General features: G+C 47.7%; 1 protein-coding gene across 1 annotated transcript in view; it reads right to left on the bottom strand.

The window, feature by feature from the left end:
• Positions 1-9,333, bottom strand: part of LOC136578872 (cytochrome P450 2C39-like) — a 30,545-nt gene extending 21,212 nt beyond the window's left edge. The window contains exons 1-2 of the mRNA XM_066579053.1: positions 9,157-9,333; positions 6,814-6,976 (exon numbers count right to left, since the gene is read on the bottom strand). Of these exons, the coding sequence (XP_066435150.1) occupies positions 6,814-6,976; positions 9,157-9,333 (340 nt within the window). The remainder of the gene's footprint in view (positions 1-6,813; positions 6,977-9,156) is intronic.
• Positions 9,334-25,903: the final 16,570 nt, after the last annotated feature.

The raw sequence follows: 25,903 nt of genomic DNA, 5'->3' as shown, positions 1-25,903 counted from the left end.
AGGGGTCACTATGACTACTGCGACCACTATAGGGGTCACTATGACTACTGCGACCACTATAGGGGTCACTATTAGGGTTCGTTCACACGGACGTAATTGCATTTCGGTCGCACAAATGCGCTACGTATTTGCGCAATCGAAAATCGCTTATACCTACGTATTTGGGCATGCAAAAAAGAACCCAGACGGGCCCACTGAGATGGTGCGCTAATATGCAGTGAATACATCGGCTTCCTGCGCGGCCCATTCACTTCAATGGCCTATTGCGGAGCATAGTACGCAACAACATAGGTCCTGCTGTGTGACAATATACATCATGTGAATGAAATCACTGAGACCAATGTCTTCTATTCACTGCATATTATGTACGCAAATACGCTTGTGTGAGCGAGCCCTTACTGTGCTGTCTTACAATCGGCCCTTTGAAGGTCACCATAAGCCCGATGTGGCCCTCGGTGAAAATGAGTTTGACACCCCTGTTCTAACCCCTCAGCTGTCTCCTAGGATGAGTAGAAAATTGTTCCTCTCACAAATGAGTTGTATCAGGTGTGCTCGATCATTTGATACGACACTCGAAGTTTAACTCTGGGAGCCTCCCATTTCTCTTGGTCATCCTTGAGATATTTCTACACACTGAAACCTGTCCACCCGTGGTAAATTCAGTTCATTGGACATCATTTTAAAATACGCAAACCTGTATATGTAAGGTCTCACAGCTAGTCCACAGTGCATATCAGAGCCAAAACCAAGCTATGAGGAGAAGGGAACTGGCTGTAGAGCTTAGAGACAGGGTTGTGTGGGTGCACAGAACTGGAGAAGGCTGCAAAAAATTTGTGCTGCACTGAAAGTACCCAAGAGCGAAGTAGCGTCCATAATTCTTAAATGAAAGAAGTGTAGAATAACCAGGACTCTTCCTAGAGCTGACCAACTGAGCAAGTTTAGAGTACATTCACATGGGCGAGAAAATTCTATGAGTTTTGAGTGTTATAAGATGCACAAAACTTACATCCAAATAAAACCCATTATTAGCAATGGGTGTATTTATATACGGTAGGTGATTTTTCTCTCGTCGTGATGCTGCAAGAAGGAAAAATCATAGCATACAGCCAAGACAACACAGGAGTTGCAAAGTTAAAGAAACACTGGCTACATTACCTGCACCTGGCAAAAAAGCTTTGGGGGGCAGCAGGCACTGAGGTTTTTATTTGCACAGTAAGGGCTAATGCCCACGGCCGGATTTCTGCTGCGTTTTACGTGGCGGAAATCCGCGGCGTTGTCCCGCAGCGATTAGGTTTTATTGAGCCTAAAAGCTCAAAGCTCGTGCTGTGGAATTCTGCAACGTGAAATAAACCGCGGCATGTGCTAAATGCTGTGGAAATACACACGGCCAGCTTCCATTGTAGTCAATGGAAGCCGTCCATCAAGCTATATTTCCGCTGTAGCACAGCAGAAGTATAGCGTGAATACACTTCCCCGTCCACCGCTGGCTGCTTCATAGAACAGTGCTGGCGCGTCATGCGCTGTACTGCGCATGCACGCCGGCGCGTCATGCAGAACTCACACAGTGGATCCGGGAGGTGAGTATGGGGTCTTTGGGGGGGCGCCGTGACGAACTCCGCTGTGGTAGTCCGCTGCGGGGTCTGTCACGGCCGTGGGAATGAGGCCTTAGGTGCATATTAAACACTGAAGATCTGTATGGCAAAACAAGGTTGTACACATCTATTGACTCAAAATCACAAGAACATTTGGCTTCGATATGCTTAAAACCATAAAAATAATCCAAACCAGTTTTTGGATTCTGGTCTGTGGAGCAAAACTGGAACTTCTGGCCTATGATTTGTTTTGTTTTTGTCTGCTTCCCCCAGCACTAGAAAACTGCAGCGTGGAGAAAATGTCATGACTTCTGGGAGGAAGCTGGCCTTTAGGCTAGGGTCACACGGGTCTAGAATGACCCCCACATGTAAAATCTTTATTGGGATCCTTTGTGGGCTGCAGTATACAAACCCAAGAATATTAGTGAACTGGAGGTCATTGCCATGAGGAATGGGCTAAGATTCCTCAGGAACGCTGTCGGAAGCTGCTATCTGGCTGCATGTTTTCAGCAGGTCATAATAGCAAAGGTGCTCTGCTAAGTAGTAAAGACTCTAATCATGAAAAGGTGAATAATTTTGAGACTGCAGTCATTAGGAATGGCATTTTGTGTTGTGTTATATTAGTTGTGTTGAGCTATTTAAATTGTTCTTTGATTGTTTTTTTTTGTAAAAAGCTAAAAGTTTGAGGTTGAAGAATTTTTATTGCTGTTATAGAGCAGATACAATAATGTGTAACCTGCAGATTTTGGGTCTTTTCCCTTATATTTACTGGTTTCAGAAAATGTGTCATTTCTATCAATTCGGTGTGATGTTAGACCTGTGCTGTGTGTACTGTGACCAATTGTATGTCTTCCTTGCTGCCGCCCCCTCTCTCGCGCTCTTATGCTTCTTTTACCATGAGCGTATATCAGCTGTCCATTTTCACGGCCGGACGCTATATGCTGTGATCTGATGCATTGGATTCCAGTGCATCAGATCACATGGCTGTATTCCTGAGACGTAAAAGCGCCGGTCCAGCCTAATATAGCGCCGGGCGTTTTTTCTTTCGGGCCCAAAAGATAGTCCTGGAACTATCTTTTGGGCCGGAATATGTCGGCCACTACATGGGCTCCTTTAGGTGCCCATGGCAGCGGCTGCAGGTGGGAGGCAGTTTAGCAGCGTGTCTGCTAAACACCCTCCCTCTGCTTTTCTCCCCCCCCCCGTGCAGGCTCACCTGTCTTCTCCGCCCCACTGGCTCTCTGCAATGGGATGGGGTGTGAAGGGGGCAAAAATAAGTGTCGTCCCGCCTCCTCACATTGCTGGCTGTAGACAAGGGGCAGGACATGGATGGAGCCAAGCTCCTGCCCTCTCCCCACCCCTTGTCCATAGCCATCAATGGAAGGAGACGGGACATGACTGTGCTTAGCTCCGCCCCCTTACATTGCAGAGAGTCAGTGGGGAGGAGAAGACAGGGGAGCTTGCGATGGTGAGGGAAGGAAAAGTGGCCACGGCATGGTAGTCTCGGCACATATGTGCCTGGACCCATGCCGTCTGAACGGGTGCACAAGCGTTTTATTTGTGCGCCCGTTCACCAATTTTATCTCTCCCAACATAGCGTATATCGGCCGGCTGATATACGCGCGTATGAAAGAAGCTTTACGATGTTTCCCTACAGCTCCGTGCCCCTCCTCCCTGTCTAGTATGTACTGTATTACTCTAGACCAGTGGTTCCCAAACTTTTTCAGCAATGGAGCCCTTTTTAAAGCAAAAGTTTCTTGTGGAGCCCCAAAGCGGGACAGTGGGTGTGGTCGAGGGAGAGGTTAGGGGCATGGCTTATCACAACATATGTTTTTTTTACCTCCATTGTTATAAAAAGGACAGGGGCTTTAAAAAGAAAACAGGGAGGAATGCTGGAGCACTGCAAGAACTATTGATATACATTATATTTAAAATGATCCCCTTAAGGCCTATTTACACTGAAAGATGATTGCTAAAGAATCGCTCAAATGACAGTTTGAGTGAAAGTTTTAAGCGATCATCTTTGCGTAACTCTTAAGTAGCTAATTAGCTACTTAAAGAGTTAAATGCAGGTGGAAAGGGACACTGCTGAAATCTCAGAGAACAACAGCTGCTTTGTATATGCAAACAGCTGCTTTGTTCTCGGAGCTGTCCGCTGGTATCCCACTGAGCTGATAGCGCCGAGAACAGCTGTAGCTTGAAAAAGACATTATATGTCGAAACGCATAGCTTAAACAATAAAAAAGGATTTTCTTTATGGCACGGGAATTTTTTCATTTTATACTATAATATTTATCCTGCTGACTGTGCCTGCAAGCACGAGACCTGGAACTCCCTGGACGCCGCTCCTGGTATACACAGCCAAAGGAGAAAAAGAAACCCTGATACCGCAGACCAGGACAACAGGTGCCGAAGGGTTAACTCCTTAAACTACGGTTTAACCCTTCGTGCACCAGGTAAGTCTTGCATATTATGCTATTTTAGCAAGTTTTTATAAAGCATGAGAGGTGCATCGATAATACTAATTACATTTTTTAAGAGCTCCGTGCAGGATACCAGCTGAAAGAATACTATCAGCTGGTATCCCACCGAGAACTCAGCGTGCGGCGCTGATAAGTGACATCACTGACTTTTAGCTTGCTAAAAATCAGTGATGACCGAATTGTTCATGATAAATGCACGATGGCCACGCGTTGTGGACCTAAAATGGACCTTTAGTGACGGCCTTAGTGTTTTTACAGCCTACAGCTGAAGGTCGTGTATGGAATGAGATCGTGGGGCTATCTCCCTTCATACATTGTGGGTGTCAGCTGTTTCTTATAGCCCCAGTAATATTAACCCCATAGTAGCCCCAGTAGTAATTTTAACCCCACAGTAGCCCTTGTAATAAAATTAAGCCCACAGTAGCTCCAGCAGTAATATTAACTCCCTAGTAGCCCCAGTAGTCATATTAACCCCACATTAGCCCCAGTAGTAATATTAACCCCACATTAGCCCCAGTAATATTAACCCCACATTAGCCCCAGGAATAATATTAACCCCACAGTAGCCCCAGTAGTAATATTAACCCTACAGTAGCCCCAGTAATGTTAACCCCATAGTAGCCCCAGTAGTAATTTTAACCCCACAGTAGCAACGGTAGTAATATTAACCCCACAGTGGCCCCAGTAATATTAACAACACAGTGGCCCCAGTAATAATATTACCCCCACAGTAGCCCGAGTAATAATATTGCCCCCACAGTAGCCCCAACTAGTAACAGTGACCCCCACAGTGGCCTTAGTAGTAATAGGGACCTCACAGTGGCCAAAGTAATAATATTAACCCCACAGTAGCCTCAGCAGTAATATAGCCCCTACCCCTGTAGCCCCAGTAACAATGTTAACCTCTCAGTTGCCCTAGTAGAAATGTTAACCCCCCAGTAGTAATATTAACCCCACAGTGGCCCCAGTAGAAATATTAACCCCATAGTAGCCCCAGTAGTAATTTTAACCCCACAGTAGCTCTTGTAATAAAATTAAGCCCACAGTAGCTCCAGCAGTAATATTAACTCCCCAGTAGCCCCAGTAGTCATATTAACCCCACAGTAGCTCCAGTAGTAATATTAACCCCACATTAGCCCCAGTAATATAAACCCGACATTAGCCCCAGTAATAATATTAACCCCACAGCAGCCCCAATAGTAATATTAACCCTACAGTAGCCCCAGTAATGTTAACCTCATAGTAGCCCCATAGTAATTTTAACCCCACAGTAGCAACGGTAGTAATATTAACCCCACAGTGGCCCCAGTAATATTAACAACACAGTGGCCCCAGTAATAATATTACCCCCACAGTAGCCCGAGTAATAATATTGCCCCCACAGTAGCCCCAACTAGTAACAGTGACCCCCACAGTGGCCTTAGTAGTAATAGGGACCTCACAGTGGCCAAAGTAATAATATTAACCCCACAGTAGCCTCAGCAGTAATATAGCCCCTACCCCTGTAGCCCCAGTAACAATGTTAACCTCTCAGTTGCCCTAGTAGAAATGTTAACCCCCCAGTAGTAATATTAACCCCACAGTGGCCCCAGTAGAAATATTAACCCCACAGTAGCCCCAGTAATATTAACCCCATAGTAGCCCCAGTAGTAATTTTAACCCCACAGTAGCCCTTGTAATAAAATTAAGCCCACAGTAGCTCCAGCAGTAATATTAACTCCCCAGTAGCCCCAGTAGTCATATTAACCCCACATTAGCCCCAGTAGTACTTTTAACCCCACAGTAGCAACGGTAGTAATATTAACCCCACAGTGGCCCCAGTAATAATATTACCCCCACAGTAGCCTGAGTAATAATATTGCCCCCACAGTAGCCCCAACTAGTAACAGTGACCCCCACAGTGGCCTTAGTAGTAATAGGGACCTCACAGTGGCCAAAGTAATAATATTAACCCCACAGTAGCCACAGCAGTAATATACCCATACGCCAGTAGCCCCAGTAACAATGTTAACCCCTCAGTTGCCCTAGTAGAAATGTTAACCCCCCCCAGTTGCCCCAGTAGTAATATTAACCCCACAGTGGCCCCAGTAGTAATATTAACCCCACGGTAGCCCCAGTAATAATATTAAGCCCACAGTAGCTCCAGTAGTAATGTTAACCCCACAGTAGCTCCAGTAGTAATATTAACCCCACATTAGCCATAGTAATATTAACCCCACAGTAGCCCCAGTAATAATATTAACCCCACAGTAGCCCCAGTAGTAATATTAACCCTACAGTAAACCCAGTAGTAATATTAACCCCACAGTAGCCCCAGTATTAACAGCACCCCCCCCCAAACCATATACTTACCCCCTCCTTGTAGTCAGCATTACTCCTTCTCCTATTCTTGGTACTAATCCCGGGTGCTCACTGGTGGAAGTGTGTGAGCGTGGAACTTTTCCTCCCTTGGCCTCTCCTGCGGAGCTAAGAAGGAGATGTCAGGGGAGGAGACATCAGAGTGTGCAATGGAATCGGCGTCACTGCGTGATTACCGGCCCGGGAAGCTGCAGCACCCCGGACGGTAATCACTACCATGGTGAACAGCTGTTGGCACGCATGCCATAGGCTTGCCACCATTGACCCAGACCCTTTGTCGGAGCCCCTGACTATAGTTTTGGGAACTACTGCTCTAGACTTATTTGTGGGAGGAGGTTTGTGGACATTTATTTTATAGATCTTGCATGATTTGTTAATCTTACCATATCCCTTGTTAGAGAGGTGCATCACTGGGATCATGGGGCGCTCACTGAACTGCTCGGCATGATTTACTAGGGCCTCTTTTACTGTCTCATATCCGCACAGAACAATCACAGGTTCCGACATTTTCCAGATGGTGAATACTGAGCCGTATTTCTGGCTGAGCTGATGGAGAAAAGATAAATGTGAGAAAATAACAAATCATAGTAACAGTTCGTAATATAGTTTGTAAGGCCGAATGAAGACAATGTCCATCCAGTTCAGCCTGTCTATCCTCCTGTGTTGTTGATCCAGAGGAAGGCAAAAAACCCCAAGAGCAGAAGCCAAATAGCCCTTTTGGGGAAAAAATTCCTTCTCGACTCCCTAATGGCAATCAGACTGTTCTCTGGATCAACCCCTAATAGTTCCTACCTGCCTGTAAACCCGGATTAACAATTAACCTAAGATTTATATCCTGTAATATCCTTCCTCTCCCGAAAGACATCAAGTCCCCTTTTAAACTCCTCTATGGATTTTGCCATCACCACGTCCTCAGGCCGAGAGTTCCACAGTCTCACTGCTCTTACAATAAAGAACCCTTTTCTGTGTTGGTGATGAAACCTGCTTTCTTCTAGACGTAGCGGATGCCCTCTCATTACCGACGCAGTCCTGGGTATAAACAGATCCTGAGAGAGATCCTTGTATTGTCCCCTCATGTATTTATACATAGTTATTTGATCACCCCTTAGCCGTCTTTTTTCCAGGGTAAATAATCCCAGTTTTGATGCCTCTCTGGGTATTCCAGTCCCTTCATTCTGTTTATTAGTTTAGTTGCTCTTCTTTGAACCCCCTCCAGTACTGTAACATCTTTCCTGAACACTGGTGACCAGAACTGTGCGCAGTATTCCATGTGGGGCCTGACAAGTGCCTTATATAGTGGAAGGATAATGTTCTCGTCCTTCGCCCCTATACCTCTTTTAATGCACCCCAAGACTTTATTTGCCTTTGCAGCAGCTGACTGGCATTGGTTACTCCAGTTTTGTCTACAATCCACTAGTACCCCCAGGTCTTTTTCCATATCACTTTTCCCTAGTGGTACCCCATTAAGTGTATATTGGTGACATCTGTTTTTGCTGCCCATGTGCATCACCTTACATTTATCAACATTGAACTCCATTTGCCATTTTTCTGCCCAAGCCCCCAGCTTATCCAGGTCTGCTAAATCAGCTAACGTACGTTTATTTTAAAGGAAAAAACTAACCATCTGCAACAGTAAATGTTGTTCTACACAGAATAACTGGATGCATTATCTTTAGTAGCAAACATTATAGTTGATTCTTTTCCTATAATTCAGTGTCATAGAGATAATGGGGTTTATTTACTCATACATTTTTTTAAATTTACTAATCTATCTATCTCCTATCTATCTATCTATCTATCTATCTATCTATCTATCTATCTATCTATCTATCTATCTATCTATCTATCTATCTATCTATCTATCTATCTATCTATCTATCTATCTATCTATCTATCTATCTATCTATCTATCTATCTATCTATCTATCTATCTATCTATATCTATCTATGTGTGTATGTGCCACCATAACTCATGAACGCCTGGAGCAATTTCAACCAAACTTGGTACATATATAACTCATCCCATGGGGACACATTTGGTGGAGATAAGACAGCCCCACTACCTCTGGGGGAAAGGAGGGGAATGCCAGAATTGCACTTGAGCAGATGGTTTTTATTTCACAGTCTTATTATTTTGTGGTGGACACAGTGGGGGAATTATTACTTAGTGGTGGCACTGAGAGGAGCATTGGGAGTAGCGGCAGAATGGGGAGAGTATGCAGAGGTAAGTCATGGCTGGAAGAAATAATCATGGTGATCTGGGTCAGATGGAGAGTGGGGCTTGTTCAGAGTATTGGGGTGAACAGCTGGATAACAGTGGAGCAGACTAACAGCAAATAAGGGAGTCCTGTGAGGCATAGGGCAGTTCCACTGAAGGAAACAGCAGCTGCATCCAGAGAGACGGACTATCAGCATTGGATCACGTCAGGAGAGCACAATAGCAGGTGAGCATAACTGTATGCAGGGGTATGTTGTAATAATTTTTTTAAGGCACAGAAAAATTCCTTTACACTGTGCCAACCAAGGTGTTAAAAAGGCACTGGGTGATATACCTACTGAATCTAAATATGGCACACATAGCAGGTGAGAAGCCCTGGATGTCTACATCTCATGGCAAACAGGCTATACAGCCGCTGATCTCTATGTCCATGATGTATGAGCAGCAGAATTCAGGATATCTGCATTATCCAGCGTGCACTGCACCATTTTTACCTGTAGACACTTACTTTTGGGAAGTTCTTGGTGGAGGCTCTCAGGTCCATGTATTTGGGGGTTCCCAGCACAGGAATTGGAGTAGGTCCTGGAGGTAATGACTGGTTCTGATGTTGTTTGGACCATGAGAGGAGAATGTAGATGGTAAGGAGAAGGATGAAAGAAAGAGCGAGGATGGTGAACAGATCCATTGCTCCTAGGATTAGAAGCAGACAAGGGGTCAGACTATTGTTTCTACCATGTACTCCCTGAACTCTAAACTCAGTTTTTAGGATGAAAAAAGACATTTGTCCATCAAGTTGAGCCTATTGCCTGCCCCCCCCTCCCCCAATGCTAACCCTTTGCAATCCAATTTTGGATTCAGGGTTTCCTAGGGGGCTTTCTCTTTCTGCCATTATACAATGGCGCCATCTGCTGGCTAGAGCCAGTACTGCGGTATGAGACATGTTGTAGAGGCCCCTGACAACAGAGTGGCCAGTAATATACAGTAAGAATACCCTGCCGGACGTCTTCCGACATCAGAGCTGTACAGCCTTCAATCAGAATGTCTTCGGACGTCCTCTGCACCCCCTCTCTGCCCCTCGCCACTATTTTCAATGGGAGCGGAACGGGGGTGGTGCTACGCCTGGGAACTTAGCTCCGCCCCCCCATTGCAAATAGTGACGAGGGGCGGAGAGGAGGCAGAGAGGGGGCGGGAGCTCAGAGCACTGCTCCCGGCTCTTCCAGCTTCCTCCCCCTGCAGAGAGAGACGCCGTATATTGGCTGGTCGTCTGAATGCGCCCTAACCCTGTAAGTTGACCTCCCAATCACAGCTTTTGCCTATTATCATCCTTTAACTCCACCTTGACTACACATTTCCCTCTGCGACATGGAATTTGTTGTTCAGATATAGAGTAATGTGTTAACGTGAAATAATACACCTGTCACCATTACATAACTTAATCTGTCCCTAAGAAAGGAGCAACTTACGCATGAGTCACCGATAAATAGTCCAAATACAGAAGTCATGATATATAAGTCACTTATAGAGGAGTCATCGATAGAGTAGTCAGCAATTTAGGATTCACCGGTACTGGACTCGCCAATATATGAATCACTGATATAAATGTCCAGAAACAGGAGTTACTGTTAAAGGAAGCCACCAATACGGGGGTCACTAACATGGGCGTCTTTTAGGGGGACCAAATTTTGGAGCCCTTCTAAACCTTTTTTTAAGGCGCCATTAGACACAGCTGGGGCACAGTTGGACTTGAGGCTCACCAGTGGATGGAGTTGGAGTTGTTTGCGCCTAATGTATGAAAAGTCTTTTAATAAATTTGCCACATTTAAAAATAATACAAAATTAAATCTACGTTGACATTTAGCTGGTATAGATTTCTTCCAGAATTTGTGCCCCTTTTAGCCTTTTGACTTAATAAACTTTGCTAAAATCTCTCTCACTCGACATCACGACAACTGTTCTCGTCGGTATTTTAACTGAGCGAGTGACGAGAAAAGTCATACATTCTTCCTAAAATGTCACCTTTTTACCAGTGTAGGCATCATTCACATCAGCATTATTTATCACTTTCTAACATATCCGTTATAAAATTAAAGCAAACGGATGAGAATTTGGTGCATTTTCTAAGTGTCCATTTTTAACGGACCCTTTGCTTTATGTTTTTTTGTGTTATCCTTCCGTTTCTCATCACTCTCACTCAGCCTCCACATGTGCAATTGAGGAAAATAAGAGAGTTAATTGGAATAAATATTGCACAGAAACCATTCTGTTTGCATCCATTTCCCATTGACTTCAGTGAAAAAAAACTAAATCAACCATTCCATCATGGTTACGTGATTTTGAATGGAATAAACAGTGCTGAAGACTGCATTCTTTTTTCCTGTCCAAAAATGGGACCATGATGGAACGAATGCATATTGAAGTGAACAGAAGAGATTTTTGTCCCGATTAAAATTAATGGGACTTTTAACATTCCATTCCAGTTTTTGTGGTCTAAAAAAACAAAAAAAAAAAACAAGTGCTGATGTATATTGAGTCTTACAACAAAAATTGTCATAAACTACTTAATAAATTCAGTTTCACATAAGCGGATTACAGTCTATGGACGAGTGTCTGAGCCTGACCGTGGGTCTACTCTTCCGAACTCTGAACATCATAGGATTGTGATGCTCCGTGTTAAGGTCAGTCTACCAGTGGTTGGGCTAGGACACTTCAATTAGTCAGTTATACTCCCGTGTGAAAACTGCCTAACTCTGATCCACTTGAGAGCAGGCAGCCTCATCTTATATGAATTTAAAGCCCTATAATGGTGTATTCATATGCCGCAGGTCTTGGATGCAGTTTTAACCCCATCTCAACCACACCATGAGAATATTACCTGCCTGTATCCTTCCAGTCCAAGCTTCTCACTGACCTGTGGCAATCAGCACCTCTGCTCCGGTGAACCGCAGAAGACTTCTCTTTGGTCAATGTGTCAAGAACAGAATGTATTCTACAAGCTAATGATTAGCCCCTCTGCATGGAATCTAAATGTGACATATTTCAGTGTCTGCGTTTATCTAACAGCAGCCCCTTCACTGCAGACATTCTTGTTTTTTTTTTGCTCTTCAATGCTTGCAATATAATTATATACACACTGTCCTATCACGATTGGCGCTTCCCTGTATGAAAATTGGAGCCGTGACCCTGTAGTGCAGCATAAAATTATGTGACAAGTTTTCCGTGGATCAGTTTGAATGTGAATTCACATTAAATGGAAAAAATCCAGCAATCTGAGTAACTTCCAGTGAGGCCTGGTCATCGGTACTGGACCAGTTGAGGCCAGGACTTCACTGCCAGCTTTGTGGGGTTTTCTTGTGCAGCAATGTGTAGAGTACACCGAGAATGGCATGATCGAAGAAAACATTCAGGGAAAGGGGATCCTGTGGATGTAAACAACTCATCACTGAAAGGGGTCAGAGGGGGATGTCAAGAATCATTCTGATGAACAGGCACTGCACAGTCAAGAGCAGCCAAACACAATGCTACTGATCGAACGAATGTGTTTAAAGCACAACTCCTTGTTCCTTAGCACAGATGGGCTATATCAGCAGATGACCAGTTCCATCAACATTCCATCTCCAGAAATCTAATGTGCATATTATATTACAAGTTTAGTTTCAGGAAAGGCATCCAAATTCCTCCTTAACCTATTCAATCTTTAAGGGAAAAGTTGAAAAGTTGATTTTTGTTCTGTCCAACTTGGACATGCTGGATCTGTCACCCGCAGATATCCCATAACTGCAAACAAACAGTGATAAAACAAAACAGAATCAAAATACGGGAAACTCTGTCCCTATATAACTAAACACAGAGGATAAACCTGCCTGAAAGCAAGCCGATTGTCCCTTTGGGTGTCCTTCAGCCCCTAGTTGACCCCACGTGGGAAAGGGAAACAACACAAGAAACCAAAAATAAGAATGCAAAAAGCACAGTACTTAGCTCTGAGATGCACAGGCAACAGAGATCCAGGACCAAGCTCTGACAACTAGCCTAGCCAGAGAGAGCCTAAAAAGCAACAGCAATTCAGCTCAGTATTAGGCCAAGCTAAATAGCCCTGATAATTACCCACAAGTGCGACTAAGCACGTCACACCTAATACCACACCCACCTGAGCCAGAAGATGTAGAAACATTTCCAAAACCAGTGTGAGACTAGCAGCAAAGCAGCAATTCCAGAATAACCACAACAATTTTATTTCTCTTTACAGCAGTGATAGAAATGAACTGCTTGATAATTGGCATTATAACCTTGATGTTACGTTGTGCTCCTGGGACCTGTAGTTCTATGGCAGCACACTGCCACAGATGTGGGATGTTTGCGCTGGCTTGCTGTGGAGTTCTCAAGCAAGCCAATCACCACCGGTCTGCTGCACATAAATACCAGCCCCTCTGGCTTGAGGGTGCTGGTTTCCTCATTTCCCTCTCAGTACCCTTGTGTTTGCAGTCATGCATATTGTTCTGTTGTTGTGAACCGTGATATGTTCTGTGTGACTGTGCAGGGGGCTGAACATGAGGTGGGGAATATAGTAGGGGATTGGGAAGAAACGGGAAAAGGCGACTGCTCAGCAGAGGTGCCTGGAGGTGTGCAGATGGAGCAGGGAGCTGACAGGAGTTCACGCTGGCAGAAGGGCCAATGATGGCCCTGTTCCAGAAGAGAATTTTGTGGCTGAGCCTTTAAAGGACAGTGAGTTAGATGTAGAGGACAGGAGGGTCAAGAGGGAGGAGGATGAGACCAACTATTCAGATTACTCCAGCTACAAAAGTGTGGATGAGGAAGGTAAGGGGTGGCTAGAGAAAAGCTGTAAACTAGGTGTCACAAGGAGGAAATAAAAGGGGGATTAAAGATCCTCTCCTACCCTGTAGCAGGTGCTGGAAGGAGAAACTTGTTTGCCTCCAACTGGACTCTCCAATGGGTTCCAGGCCCTCTGAGACATCTCTTCCTACAGTAACTTTGACTGTAGGAAATCCTACTGTCAAAGCCATAACCTAAGCCCTAGCTGCAGGGAAAAAAAAGTATACATCACCTTAGAAACGCTGTCCGGCGCCGCTACATCTTCCTCCCGGGTCCCGGCACTATTCTTCATCTCTTCTGGCCGGGGATTGAAAAATCCCCGCCTCCTGGAAGTGCTGCCTCTGATTGGCTGATGCTTAGCCAATTGTAGTCAGTGTTTGATGAACCAATTACAGTCATCCATCGAGTGCTGGCTCTGGTTCTAAGCATCAGTTAATCACAGTCAGCACTTCCAAGAGGCAGGAATTTTTCAATCCCCGGCCAAAAGAGATGAAGAACAGTGTTGGGGACTGGGAAGAAGCTGTGTCGCTCGTGTGAGCACGGCCTTAATAGCATAGCTAGTCAAGCTCACCTTGTGGATGTCCACATGCTGTACATGAGGCCACAAGGAATTCACATTTTCTATAGGCAATAGCAGGTCTAGAATAGGCAGGCTTTATTTGAAGGAGGAAGCCATCTCTTCGCCAGTCTCCGTGGTTAGGTGGAATTCTCATACCACTGTCTAATATTGTTTTTTCTGAATGTTGCAGAAAAGCTGTAAACTAGGTGTCACGAGGAAAAAAAAGGGGATTCAAGATCCTCTCCTAGCCTGTATCAGGTGCTGGAAGGAGAAACTTCCTTGCCTCCAGATGGACTCTCCAGTGGATTAATCTTTTCTGGAGGTAGCAGCAGGTCTAGAATAGACAGGTTTTATTTGAAGGAGGAAGCATCTCTTCGCCAGTCTCCATTGTTAGGTGGAGTTCTTTCTACCACTGTCTAATATTGTTTTCTTTGAATGTTGCAGAGACCTTTCGGATGAGCAGAGGCACAATTGTGTTCACTTAATTCATCACTCCTGGAGGAATCAGAGACTGGACGGTCCTTTGAGGATTTTCTGCAGAACCAGGTACCATTAATGGATCTATGTAGTAGTAAGTCAGAGTGGTGGGAGATGTTCACGAGGAGGGCAACGAGGTTCTTCTGAGAGCTCTCCAACCACAGGTTCCTGGACAGGGCATGAGGAGGAAACTCAAACATCTCGCTTTGACTGGGATAGCCATGAGAAGATCTCCAGGGTGAAATCTTTACTCAATAAGTGCCAGTACGATAGACACACATCTGTGGTTTTTGAGAGGGATTTTGGGGAGTACCCCTTGCCTGACCCTTACAGAAACAGTAGGATGTCAGTGGATAGTAAAGTGGTCACTGGACTGAATGATATCATGGGGTCCCTGAATCGATCCAGATTAGTGATTCCAGAGATCATGAAATCTTACTACTCACAACTCTTGGGAAAGAGGAATCTTAATTCAAATCGGATGTTGGCTTTCCTGTCGGAAACTGTCCCTGACCCAGGGGTAGATACCTCTCTTGATGTTTTTACAGAAGAGATTAGGGAAAAGAAAGATAGACTGGTGATTGATGTGCACCAGCGCCAGGTCCAGATGGCTTAACATCTGAGTATTATAAGACCTTCAAGGACCTCTTGAGTCTCCTCTTGATGAAGGTATTAAATGAGTGTCTTTCCTTGATCACTCTGCTTAGGTCAATGAGGTGGTCAGCCTTGAACATTCATTCAAAGGGTAAAGATTCAAAGCATATTGAAAATTGGCATCCCATAGTGCTTCTTAATATGAACAGGAAGGTTCTGGCAAAAGTGCTGTTTAATCAGCTGGTGGAGTTTGCACCCCAGCTCCTCTCGAGGGCCTAGCATTGTTATTCCAGGCCATAGAACTTTTAGTGCTGTTATTGGTGTCTGGGAGGCAGTGGAATAGGGTAGGGCTGGTCATTGGGAGGAGTACTTGTTGTCTCTGAATCAGGCAATAGCATTTGATCATGTTAATCACAATTACCTATGGTCAGTCCTTTTGAGATACCACCTGCCAGGGGGTTTGTTTTTTGGCTTTGAACACAGTATTGTTGGAGCTGAGGCTCTCCCACTGGTTAACAGTTAGCTTGGCCACCCTTTTCAGGTGGGGTCTGGTGTCCATCGGGGCGGTACTCTAAGTCCCCTGTTGTATGTGTTTATGATAGATCCCTTCCTTAGGAGGATTGATCGTGGACTTGTAGCTAGAATCAGAATGGACCGGGTGGTGTCTGGGGCCACTCTGATGGGGGGAGCATATGCCAACATCATGTTCTTCATGTCCTACAGTGGGGATGTGGTGTGCTGAATTGTGCCACTCAGAAGTTGAATTAGTGGATGTGTTAGTCTTTGACTCTCCGGGAAAGAGTTACCCTGATCAAAACATATCTACCCCCTTTATTCATCTACCTGCATTTTGCCAGAATTTCTCTGGACCCAGGTATACAACCTGTTCTTCCCAATGTTGTGGGGAATAAGTTGAACATAATCAGGAGAGATGTTACATACCACATGAGACGACTAGGAGTTCCTACCTCCCTGTCTTAGGCACACCTAGCCACAAATTGGGACTTCCTATAAAAGCCTGTCCATGACACTCCTTCTCTTCATGATTATTGTGCTCCACTAGTCGTTGTTCAAGCTCCACTTCGACCTGCTCCTCTGCTATTCAACTCAGACCTTCTGATACTAATCTTTGGCCTTCCTTCTGACAACGCTACCCGCCTCCTTCATTTGATCCGACCATCAAGAAACAATAAGCTTCTATCTCTCTATCAACTGGGAATCAAGGACCATTACCTTCCATTCAGAGTACTGTAAAAAGAACTGCAAGATGACATCATCCGCCCCTAAACCAATGACATTAACAGACGTTCAGGAATGTCTGCAGCAAGAAGAAAGCTGATCAGCTGTCACCTCATTGGCCATATTATTGCCCTGTGGAGTTGCTCCCCGATGCTTCAATTCTGTTCGGGTGGATCTACAATTAGAGATAAGCGAGCACCAAAATGCTCTGGTGCTCGTTGCTCGAGTCGAGCTTTCCGCGATGCTCGAGAGTTCGTTTCGAGTAATGAACCCCATTGAAGTCAATGGGCAACTCGAGCATTTTTGTATATTGCCGATGCTTGCTATGGTTTTCAATTGTGCAAATCTTCAAAACCTACGAAAGTGATGGAAACGACACAGATACAGATAGGGCAGGCGAGGGGCAACATGCAGGGCTGCATCTCAGGTTCCCAGGTCTCACTATTAATTCACAATAGCAGCAAGAGTGGACCCCCCCCTAACAATTTTCACTTCGGACAAACCCTCATTAGCAAGGCACACTTTAGCTAAGCACCACACTACCTCCAACCAAGCACAATTACTGCCTGCGGGACACACCGCTGCCTCTTCTCCTGGGGTATATGCTGCCCAACCCCCCCCCCCCCCGCATGACCCTGCGTCCGCAGCGCACACAAAAGTGCCCCTGCGCAGCCTTCAGCTGCCCTCATGCCACACGCTGGACTCATAGCCACACCAACCTCATGTCTATTTATAAGTGCATCTGCCATGAGGAGGAACGCACTGCAGAGGGTTGGCAGGGCCAGGCAGCGACCCTCTTTAAAAAGGGGAAGGGGGGCGATAGCCCACAATGCTGTAGAGAATTGATGAGAAATTGACATTCGATCTTCATTCCAATCCTGTGCCACCTCCGTCAGGACCTGCAAACGTGGGCATAAAGGGGACTCAGCTGCCAACCCAGCACTTCTACACATCTCCACAATGCAGCAATACTCGGTGTGGGAAGTATGTGAGCGGGCCCTGGGTCAGCCTCTGTCACAGCAAACACCTTGTGTGGCCCAAGGTGCTGCGAGTGACATAGTAATGGGGACTCCATGTGTCCACACACTACTCATTCTATTTGGGTGTCGGATACCTCATCGACAACGCAAGGGGTAAACCATCTGCACTCTGCACCCTACCTAAGTCTGTCAGTGTTTTGGCGACAGACAGGTAAAACACCTCAATAGGAAGTCTGTGTGCACCCATAGCATGGGTGGCTAGCAGGAACACACAGACAGTACATAAAGAAATCCCATTGCAGTTCCCCCGGATAGCTGACCTTACATGAGAGGAAACACATGTTGGCTGCGGCCCACAGTCCATGCCCTAGACATTCTGGGTTTTTTAAAAAAGTGCCAGGCAGGTACAACTCCGCTGTGGCAAGTCTGTGTGCACCCACAGCATGGGTGGCTAGCAGGAACACACAGATGGTAGATAAAGAAATCCCATTGCAGTGCCCCGGATAGCTGAGCTTATGTGAGAGGAAACACATGTTGGCCTCGGCCCACAATCCATGCCCTAGTCAGTCGGGTATTTTGGGGGGCCAGATAAGTAGAACACCGCGATGGAAAGACTTAGTGCACTCATCGTATGCACAGACCCCTGTAATATTCCTGTAGCAAAGGTATAAACAGACCCCAGTAACAGTTATGTTGCAGAAGTCTAGGGAGACCCCAGTAACATTTCTGTAGTAACAGTATAGACAGACCCCAGTAACATTTCATTAGCAGAAGTTTAGGCAGACCCCTGTAACATTTATGTAGCAGCAGTATTGGCAGACCCCTGTAACATTTGTGTAGCAGCAGTATATGCAGACCCCTTAACATTTCAGTAGCAGCAGTACAGGCAGAGCCCAGTATTTGTAACATTTCAGTAGTAACAGTCAAGACGGATCCCAGTAACATTTCTGTTGTAACAGTATAGACAGAGCCGAGTAACATTTCTGTAGTAACAGTATAGGCAGACCCCAGTAACATTTATGTAGCAGCAGTATAGGCAGACCCCTGTAACATTTGTGTAGCAGCAGTATAAGCAGACCCCTGTAACATTTATGTTGCAGAAACATAGGCAGACCCCTGTAACATGTCTGTAGTAGAAGTATAGGCAGACCCCAGTAACATTTCTGTAGCAGCCGTATAAGCAGACCCCCTGTAACATTTACGTGGCAGAAGTATGAGCAGACCCCAGTAGCATTCTTGTAGCAGAAGTATAGGCGGACTCCTGTAACATTTATGTGGCAGAAGTATAGAAAGGGAAAAAGGGGTCAGCACTACCCATTGGAAATATATCCCAATAGAAATGTATAGGTGCACGTTAAACCATGGCTGCAACACACAGTAGAAGCAGAAACCAAAAATGGCAACAGCACGCAAAATAAATTTACTATCAGAGGTATACATACCTATAATCTAACCACATTAAATAATGCAAGGTTCTTAGTATATAATTTGATCAAATTACATTGGCCCATCTACCAACGTCCAGGTGACCAAGCTCTCAGATGGATCCTAACTAGACATGAGCGAACGTACTTGTCCGAGCTTGATACTCGTTCGAGTATTAGCGTGTTCGAGATGCTCGTTACTCGAGACGAGTACCACGCGATGTTCGAGTTACTTTCACTTTCATCTCTGAGACGTTAGCGCGCTTTTCTGGCCAATTGAAAGACAGGGAAGGCATTACAACTTCCCCCTGCGACGTTCAAGCCCTATACCACCCCCCTGCAGTGAGTGGCTGGCGAGATCAGGTGTCACCCGAGTATATAAATCGGCCCCTCCCGCGGCTCGCCACAGATGCATTCTGACATAGTTCAGGGAAAGTGCTGTCTTGCTGGAGTTGCTATAGGGAGAGTGTTAGGAGTTATTTTAGGCTTCAAGAACCCCAACGGTCCTTCTTAGGGCCACATCTGACCGTGTGCAGTACTGTTGAGGCTGCTTTTTGCAGTGTTGCACATTTTTTTTTGTATATCGGCCGTGCAGAGCATTGCGTCCTCAGTCTGCAGTAATTTTACATAGTATAGGGCCAGTAGTGCTGAGGCAGGGACAGTGAAAAAGGTGAAAGACGTATACTGTCTATATAGGCAGTGGGCTTTTCCAAAAAAATTTGGGACAAAAAATATATTTGGGCTGCCTGTGACCGTCCTGACTGTACTGCATCTCTGCTGGGCGTAGTAGTCCTAATTAATACGCAGCCAGCTAAGTGTTACAGCAGGCTTGCGCAAAATTCTTTCCTGGCTTTGCTGTGCGTTCCGTAAGCGAAGTCAGCCTCCAACCACAGGCCAATAAGCGGCACATTTAATTACAGCGTTCTGTTTCTGCACTACTGGTAATACACCATGCTGAGGGGTAGGGGTAGGCCTAGAGGATGTGGACGCGGGCGAGGACGCGGAGGCCCAAGTCAGGGTGTGGGCACAGGCCGAGCTCCTGATCCAGGTGTATCGCAGCTGACTGCTGCGGGATTAGGAGAGAGGCACGTTTCTGGCGTCCCCAGATCTCACAATTAATGGGTCCACGCGGTAGACCTTTATTAGAAAATGAGCAGTGTGAGCAGGTCCTGTCGTGGATGGCAGAAAGTGCATCCAGCAATCTATCGACCGCCAAGAGTTCTGCGCCGTCCACTGCTGCAACTCTGAATCCTCTGGCTGCTGCTCCTCCTTTCTCCCAGCCTCCTCACTCCATTACAATGACACATTCTGAGGAGCAGGCAGACTCCCAGGAACTGTTCTCGGGCCCCTACCCAGAATGGGCAGCAATGGTTCCGAATCCTCTCCCACTGGAGGAGTTTGTCGTGACCGATGCCCAACCTTTGGAAAGTTCCCGGGGTCCGGGGGATGAGGCTGGGGTCTTCCGGCAACTGTCTCAAGAGCATTCAGTGGGTGAGGAGGACGATGATGATGAGACACAGTTGTCTATCACTCAGGTAGTAGTAATTGGAGTAAGTCCGAGGGAGGAGCGCACAGAGGATTCGGAGGAAGAGCAGCAGGACGATGAGGTGACTGACCCCACCTGGTTTGCTAAGCCTACTGAAGACAGGTCTTCAGAGGGGGAGGCAAGTGCAGCAGCAGGGCAGGTTGGAAGAGCCAGTGCGGTGGCCAGGGGTAGAGGCAGGGCCAGACCGAATAATCCACCAACTGTTTCCCAAAGCGCCCCCTCGCGCCATGCCACCCTGCAGAGGCCGAGGTGCTCAAAGGTCTGGCAGTTTTTCACTGAGAGTGCAGACGACCGACGAACAGTGGTGTGCAACCTTTGTCGCGCCAAGATCAGCCGGGGAGCCACCACCACCAGCCTCACCACAACCAGCATGCGCAGACATATGATGGCCAAGCACCCCACAAGGTGGGACAAAGGCCGTTCACTGCCTCCGGTTTGCACCACTGCCTCTCCCCCTGTGCCCCAACCTGCCACTGAGATCCAACCCCCCTCTCAGGACACAGGCACTACCGTCTCCTGGCCTGCACCCACACCCTCACCTCTACTGTACTCGGCCCCATCCACCAATGTCTCTCAGCGCAGCGTCCAGGCATCGCTAGCGCAAGTGTTTGAGCGCAAGCGCAAGTACGCCGCCCCGCACGTGCACGCTTAAGCGTTAAACGTGCACATAGCCAAATTGATTAGCCTGGAGATGCTGCCGTATAGGCTTGTGCAAACGGAGGCTTTCAAAAGCATGATGGCGGCGGCGGCCCCGCGCTACTCGGTTCCCAGTCGCCACTACTTTTCCTGATGTGCCGTCCCAGCCCTGCACGACCACGTCTCCCGCAACATTGTACGCGCCCTCACCAACGCGGTTACTGCCAAGGTCCACTTAACAACAGACACGTGGACAAGCACAGGCGGGCAGGGCCACTATATCTCCCTGACGGCACATTGGGTGAATTTAGTGGAGGCTGGGACAGAGTCAGAGCCTGGGACCGCTCACGTCCTACCCACCCCCAGAATTGCGGGCCCCAGCTCGGTGGTGGTATCTGTGGCAGTGTATGCTTCCTCCACTAAACCACCCTCCTCCTCCTCCTACGCAACCTCTGTCTCGCAATCAAGATGTGTCAGCAGCAGTACGTCACCAGCAGTCGATGTCGCGCGGCGTGGCAGCACAGCGGTGGGCAAGCGTCAGCAGGCCGTGCTGAAACTACTCAGCTTAGGAGAGAAGAGGCACATGGCCCACGAACTGCTGCAGGGTCTGACAGAGCAGACTGACCGCTGGCTGGCGCCGCTGAGCCTCCAACCGGGCATGGTCGTGTGTGACAACGGCCGTAACCTGGTGGCAGCTCTGCAGCTCGGCAGCCTCACGCACGTGCCATGCCTGGCCCACGTCTTTAATTTGGTGATTCAGCGCTTTCTGAAAAGCTACCCACGCTTGTCAGACCTGCTTGGAAAGGTGCGCCGGCTCTGCGCACATTTCCGCAAGTCCCACACAGACGCTGCCACCCTGCGCACCCTGCAACATCCGTTTAATCTGCCAGTGCACCGACTGCTGTGCGACATGCCCACACGGTGGAACTCTACGCTCCACACGTTGGCCAGGCTCTATGAGCAGCGTAGAGCTATAGTGGAATACCAACTCCAACATGGGCGGCGCAGTGGGAGTCAGCCTCCTCAATTCTTTACAGAAGAGTGGGCCTGGTTGGCAGACATCTGCCAGGTCCTTGGAAACTTTGAGGAGTCTACCCAGATGGTGAGCGGCGATGCTGCAATCATTAGCGTCACCATACCTCTGCTATGCCTCTTGAGAAGTTCCCTGCAAAGCATAAAGGCAGACGCTTTGCGCTCGGAAACGGAGGCGGGGGAAGACAGTATGTCGCTGGATAGTCAGAGCACCCTCCTGTCTATATCTCAGCGCGTTGAGGAGGAGGAGGAGGAGGTGGAGGAGCATGAGGAGGAGGGGGAAGAGACAGCTTGGCCCACTGCTGAGGGTACCCATGCTGCTTGTCTGTCATCCTTTCAGCGTGTATGGCCTGAGGAGGAGGAGGAGTTGGAGGATCCTGAAAGTGATCTTCCTAGTGAGGACAGTCATGTGTTGCGTACAGGTACCCTGGCACACATGGCTGACTTCATGTCAGGATGCCTTTCTCGTGACCCTCACGTTACACGCATTCTGGCCACTACGGATTACTGGGTGTACACACTGCTCGACCCACGGTATAAGGAGAACCTTTCCACTCTCATACCCAAAGAGGAAAGGGGTTCGAGAGTGATGCTATACCACAGGACCCTGGCGGACAAGCTGATGGTAAAATTCCCATCCGACAGCGCTAGTGGCAGAAGGCGCAGTTCCGAGGGCCAGGTAGCAGGGGAGGCGTGGAGATTAGGCAGCATGTACAGTACAGGCAGGGGAACACTCTCTAAGGCCTTTGACAGCTTTCTGGCTCCCCAGCAAGACTGTGTCACTGCTCCCCAGTCAAGGCTGAGTCGGCGGGAGCACTGTAAAAGGATGGTGAGGGAGTACGTAGCCGATCGCACGACCGTCCTCCGTGACGCCTCTGCCCCCTACAACTACTGGGTGTCGAAGCTGGACACGTGGCCTGAACTCGCGCTGTATGCCCTGGAGGTGCTTGCTTGTCCTGCGACTAGCGTCTTGTCAGAGAGGGTGTTTAGTGCGGCTGGGGGAATCATCACGGATAAGCGTACCCGCCTGACAACCGACAGTGCCGACAGGCTTACACTCATAAAGATGAACAAAGCCTGGATTTCCCCAGACTTTTCTTCTCCACCAGCAGACAGCAGCGATACCTAAACAATACGTAGGCTGCACCCGCGGATGAAAGCATCGTTCTCTATCACCATCAAAAACGGGGACCTTTTAGCTTCATCAATCTGTGTACAGATAGTCCCCGACTTGCGAACATTCGAGTTACGAATTTCGCTAGATACGAACTATCTGTCCTGCACAGTATGATGTAATGCTATGGCATTACATCGTACTGTGCAGGGACCGGACAAGCTTCTATCAAGCCTGATAGACGCCTGTCCAGTCACATCGCGGTTGCTGGGCAGCCGGGGGCCTTCTGAAAGGCCCTAGGGCTGTCTATGCAGAGCGCCTATCAAGCCGTGCGCTTGATGGGCACTCTGCATAGGCAGCCCTGGGGCCTTTCAGGAGGTCCCCGGCTGCCTAGCAACCACACAGCGTCCCGCGATCTCATCGTGGGACGCTGTACGGGCCCCCTGAACGTCGGGTGCAGGCTGTTTCTTACAGCGGGCACCCGGCGGCAGCAGTTCCGACGAGCCGCGCCGCTCGGCGGAACTGTTAACACTTTAAATACCGCTGTCAGAGCGGTATTTAAAGTGTTAACAGTTCCGACAAGCGGCGCGGCTCGTCGGAACTGCTGCCGCCGGGTGCCCGCTGTAAGAACAGCCTGCACCCGACGTTGTATGGAGCGGGATCCACCCGCGATCCCGCTCCATACTACCATTTGTTCGACTTGCGAACAAAACGGACTTGCGAACAGGCTCCCGGAACGGAACCTGTTCGCAAGTCGGGGAGCACCTGTATTATATTCATCCTCCTCCTCCTGCTCCTCCTCCTGAAACCTGACGTAATCACGCCGAACGGGCAATTTTTCTTAGGCCCACAAGGCTCAGTCATATAATTTTTGTAAACAATTTTTATACGTTTCAATGCTCATTAAAGCGTTGAAACTTGCGCCTGAACCAATTTTTATTTTAACTGGGCTGCCTCCAGGCCTAGTTACAAATTAAGCCACATTAACCAAAGCGATTAATGGGTTTCACCTGCCTTCTTGGTTGGGCATGGGCAATGTACTGTTGGTACACCAATTTTTGGGGGCCCTCGCCTATAGTGTAATCCAATTAATTTTTTGCCCACCCGCATTAAAGCTGAGGTTACATCAGCTGTGCTGAGCACTGCAATGGGATATATTTATGTACCGCCGGTGGGTTCCAGGGAGCCACCCATGCTGTCGGTCCACACGGAGTTGTAACTGCATGTGTCCACTTCTAAAGAACCCCAGTCTGACTGGGGCATGCAGTGTGGGCCGAAGCCCACCTGCATTAAACATGACATTACCTCAGCTGTGATGGGCAATGCAATGGGATATATTTATGTACCGCCGGTGGCTTCTTGGCACCCACCCATGCTGTCGGTCCACACGGAGTTGTAACTGCATGTGTCTACTTCTAAAGAACCCCAGTCTGACTGGGGCATGCAGTGTGGGCCGAAGCCCACCTGCATTTAATCTGACATTAGCTCTGCTGTCCAGGGCACTGCAATGGGATACATTTATGTACAGCCGGTGGGTTCCAGGGAGCCACCCATGCTGTGGGTGCACACGGAATTCCCATTGCGGAGTTGTACCTGCCTGTGACTATTTATAAAAAACCGCGGTCTGACTGGGGCATGCAGACACCTTGACAGAATGAATAGTGTGTGGCACATAGGTTCCCCATTGCTATGCCCACGTGTGCAGCTCCAGATGGAGGTGGCACAGGGTTGGATTTCTCATTGCTTCTGTACAGCATTGTGGGCTATCGCCCCGCCCATTTTAAAGAGGGTCGCTGCCTAGCCGTGTCAACCCTCTGCAGTGTGTGCCTGCGGTTTCTCCTCATGGCAGACGCACTTATAAATAGACATGAGGGTGGTGTGGCATGAGGGCAGCTGAAGGCTGCGCAGGGACAATTTGGTGCGCGCTGAGGACACTGGGCTGTGCAGGGGGGGGGGGGGGGGGGGTTGGGCAGCATGTAACCCAGGAGAAGTGGCAGCAGAGTGTCATGCAGGCAGTGATTGTGCTTTGTTGGAGGTAGTGTGGTGCTTAGCTAAGGTATGCATTGCTAATGAGGGCTTTTCAGAAGTAACAATTGTTGGGAGGGGGGGGGGCACTCTTGCCGCTATTGTGGCTTAATAGTGGGACCTGGGAACTTGAGATACAGCCCAACATGTAGCCCCTCGCCTGCCCTATCCGTTTCTGTGTCGTTCCCGTCACATTCTTGAATTGCCCAGATTTTCACAAATGGAAACCTTAGCGAGCATCAGCGATATACAAAAATGCCCATTGACTTGAATAGGGTTCGTTACTCGAAACGAACCCTCGAGCATCGCGAAAATTTCATCCCGAGTAACGAGCGCCCGAGCATTTTGGTGCTCGCTCATCTCTAATCCTAACATTAATACCAAGTGGATATCTTAACCTGGGAAAGCTGAGTTCCTACCTTTATAAATACTCCTCTCTTGGGACTAAGCCTGCAAATAAAACCAGGGAGGGTAGGATACCATATAGATGTTCCAATAGGAGGGACAGGAGGTAAATGGGCGGCAGGTGTGCACGACCCAGTGAAGGCAGCCAAAACTTCACAATATTTGTACAGAAAGGAAAAAAGGGGTCTGCACTACCCATTGGAAATATATCCCAATAGAAATGTATAGGTGCACGTTAAACCATGGCTGCAACACACAGTAGAAGCAGAAGTATAGGCAGACCCCAGTAACATTTATGTGGCAGAAGTATAGGCAGACCCCAGTATATATATGTAGCATCAGTATAGGCAGACCCCTGTATCAGTTCTGTAACAGCAGTATAGGCAGACCCCAGCAC

This window comes from Eleutherodactylus coqui, chromosome 9 (assembly GCF_035609145.1).
Source record: "Eleutherodactylus coqui strain aEleCoq1 chromosome 9, aEleCoq1.hap1, whole genome shotgun sequence".
Taxonomy (NCBI): Eukaryota; Metazoa; Chordata; class Amphibia; order Anura; family Eleutherodactylidae; genus Eleutherodactylus; species Eleutherodactylus coqui.
This window is presented reverse-complemented; position numbering and strand designations above follow the sequence as displayed.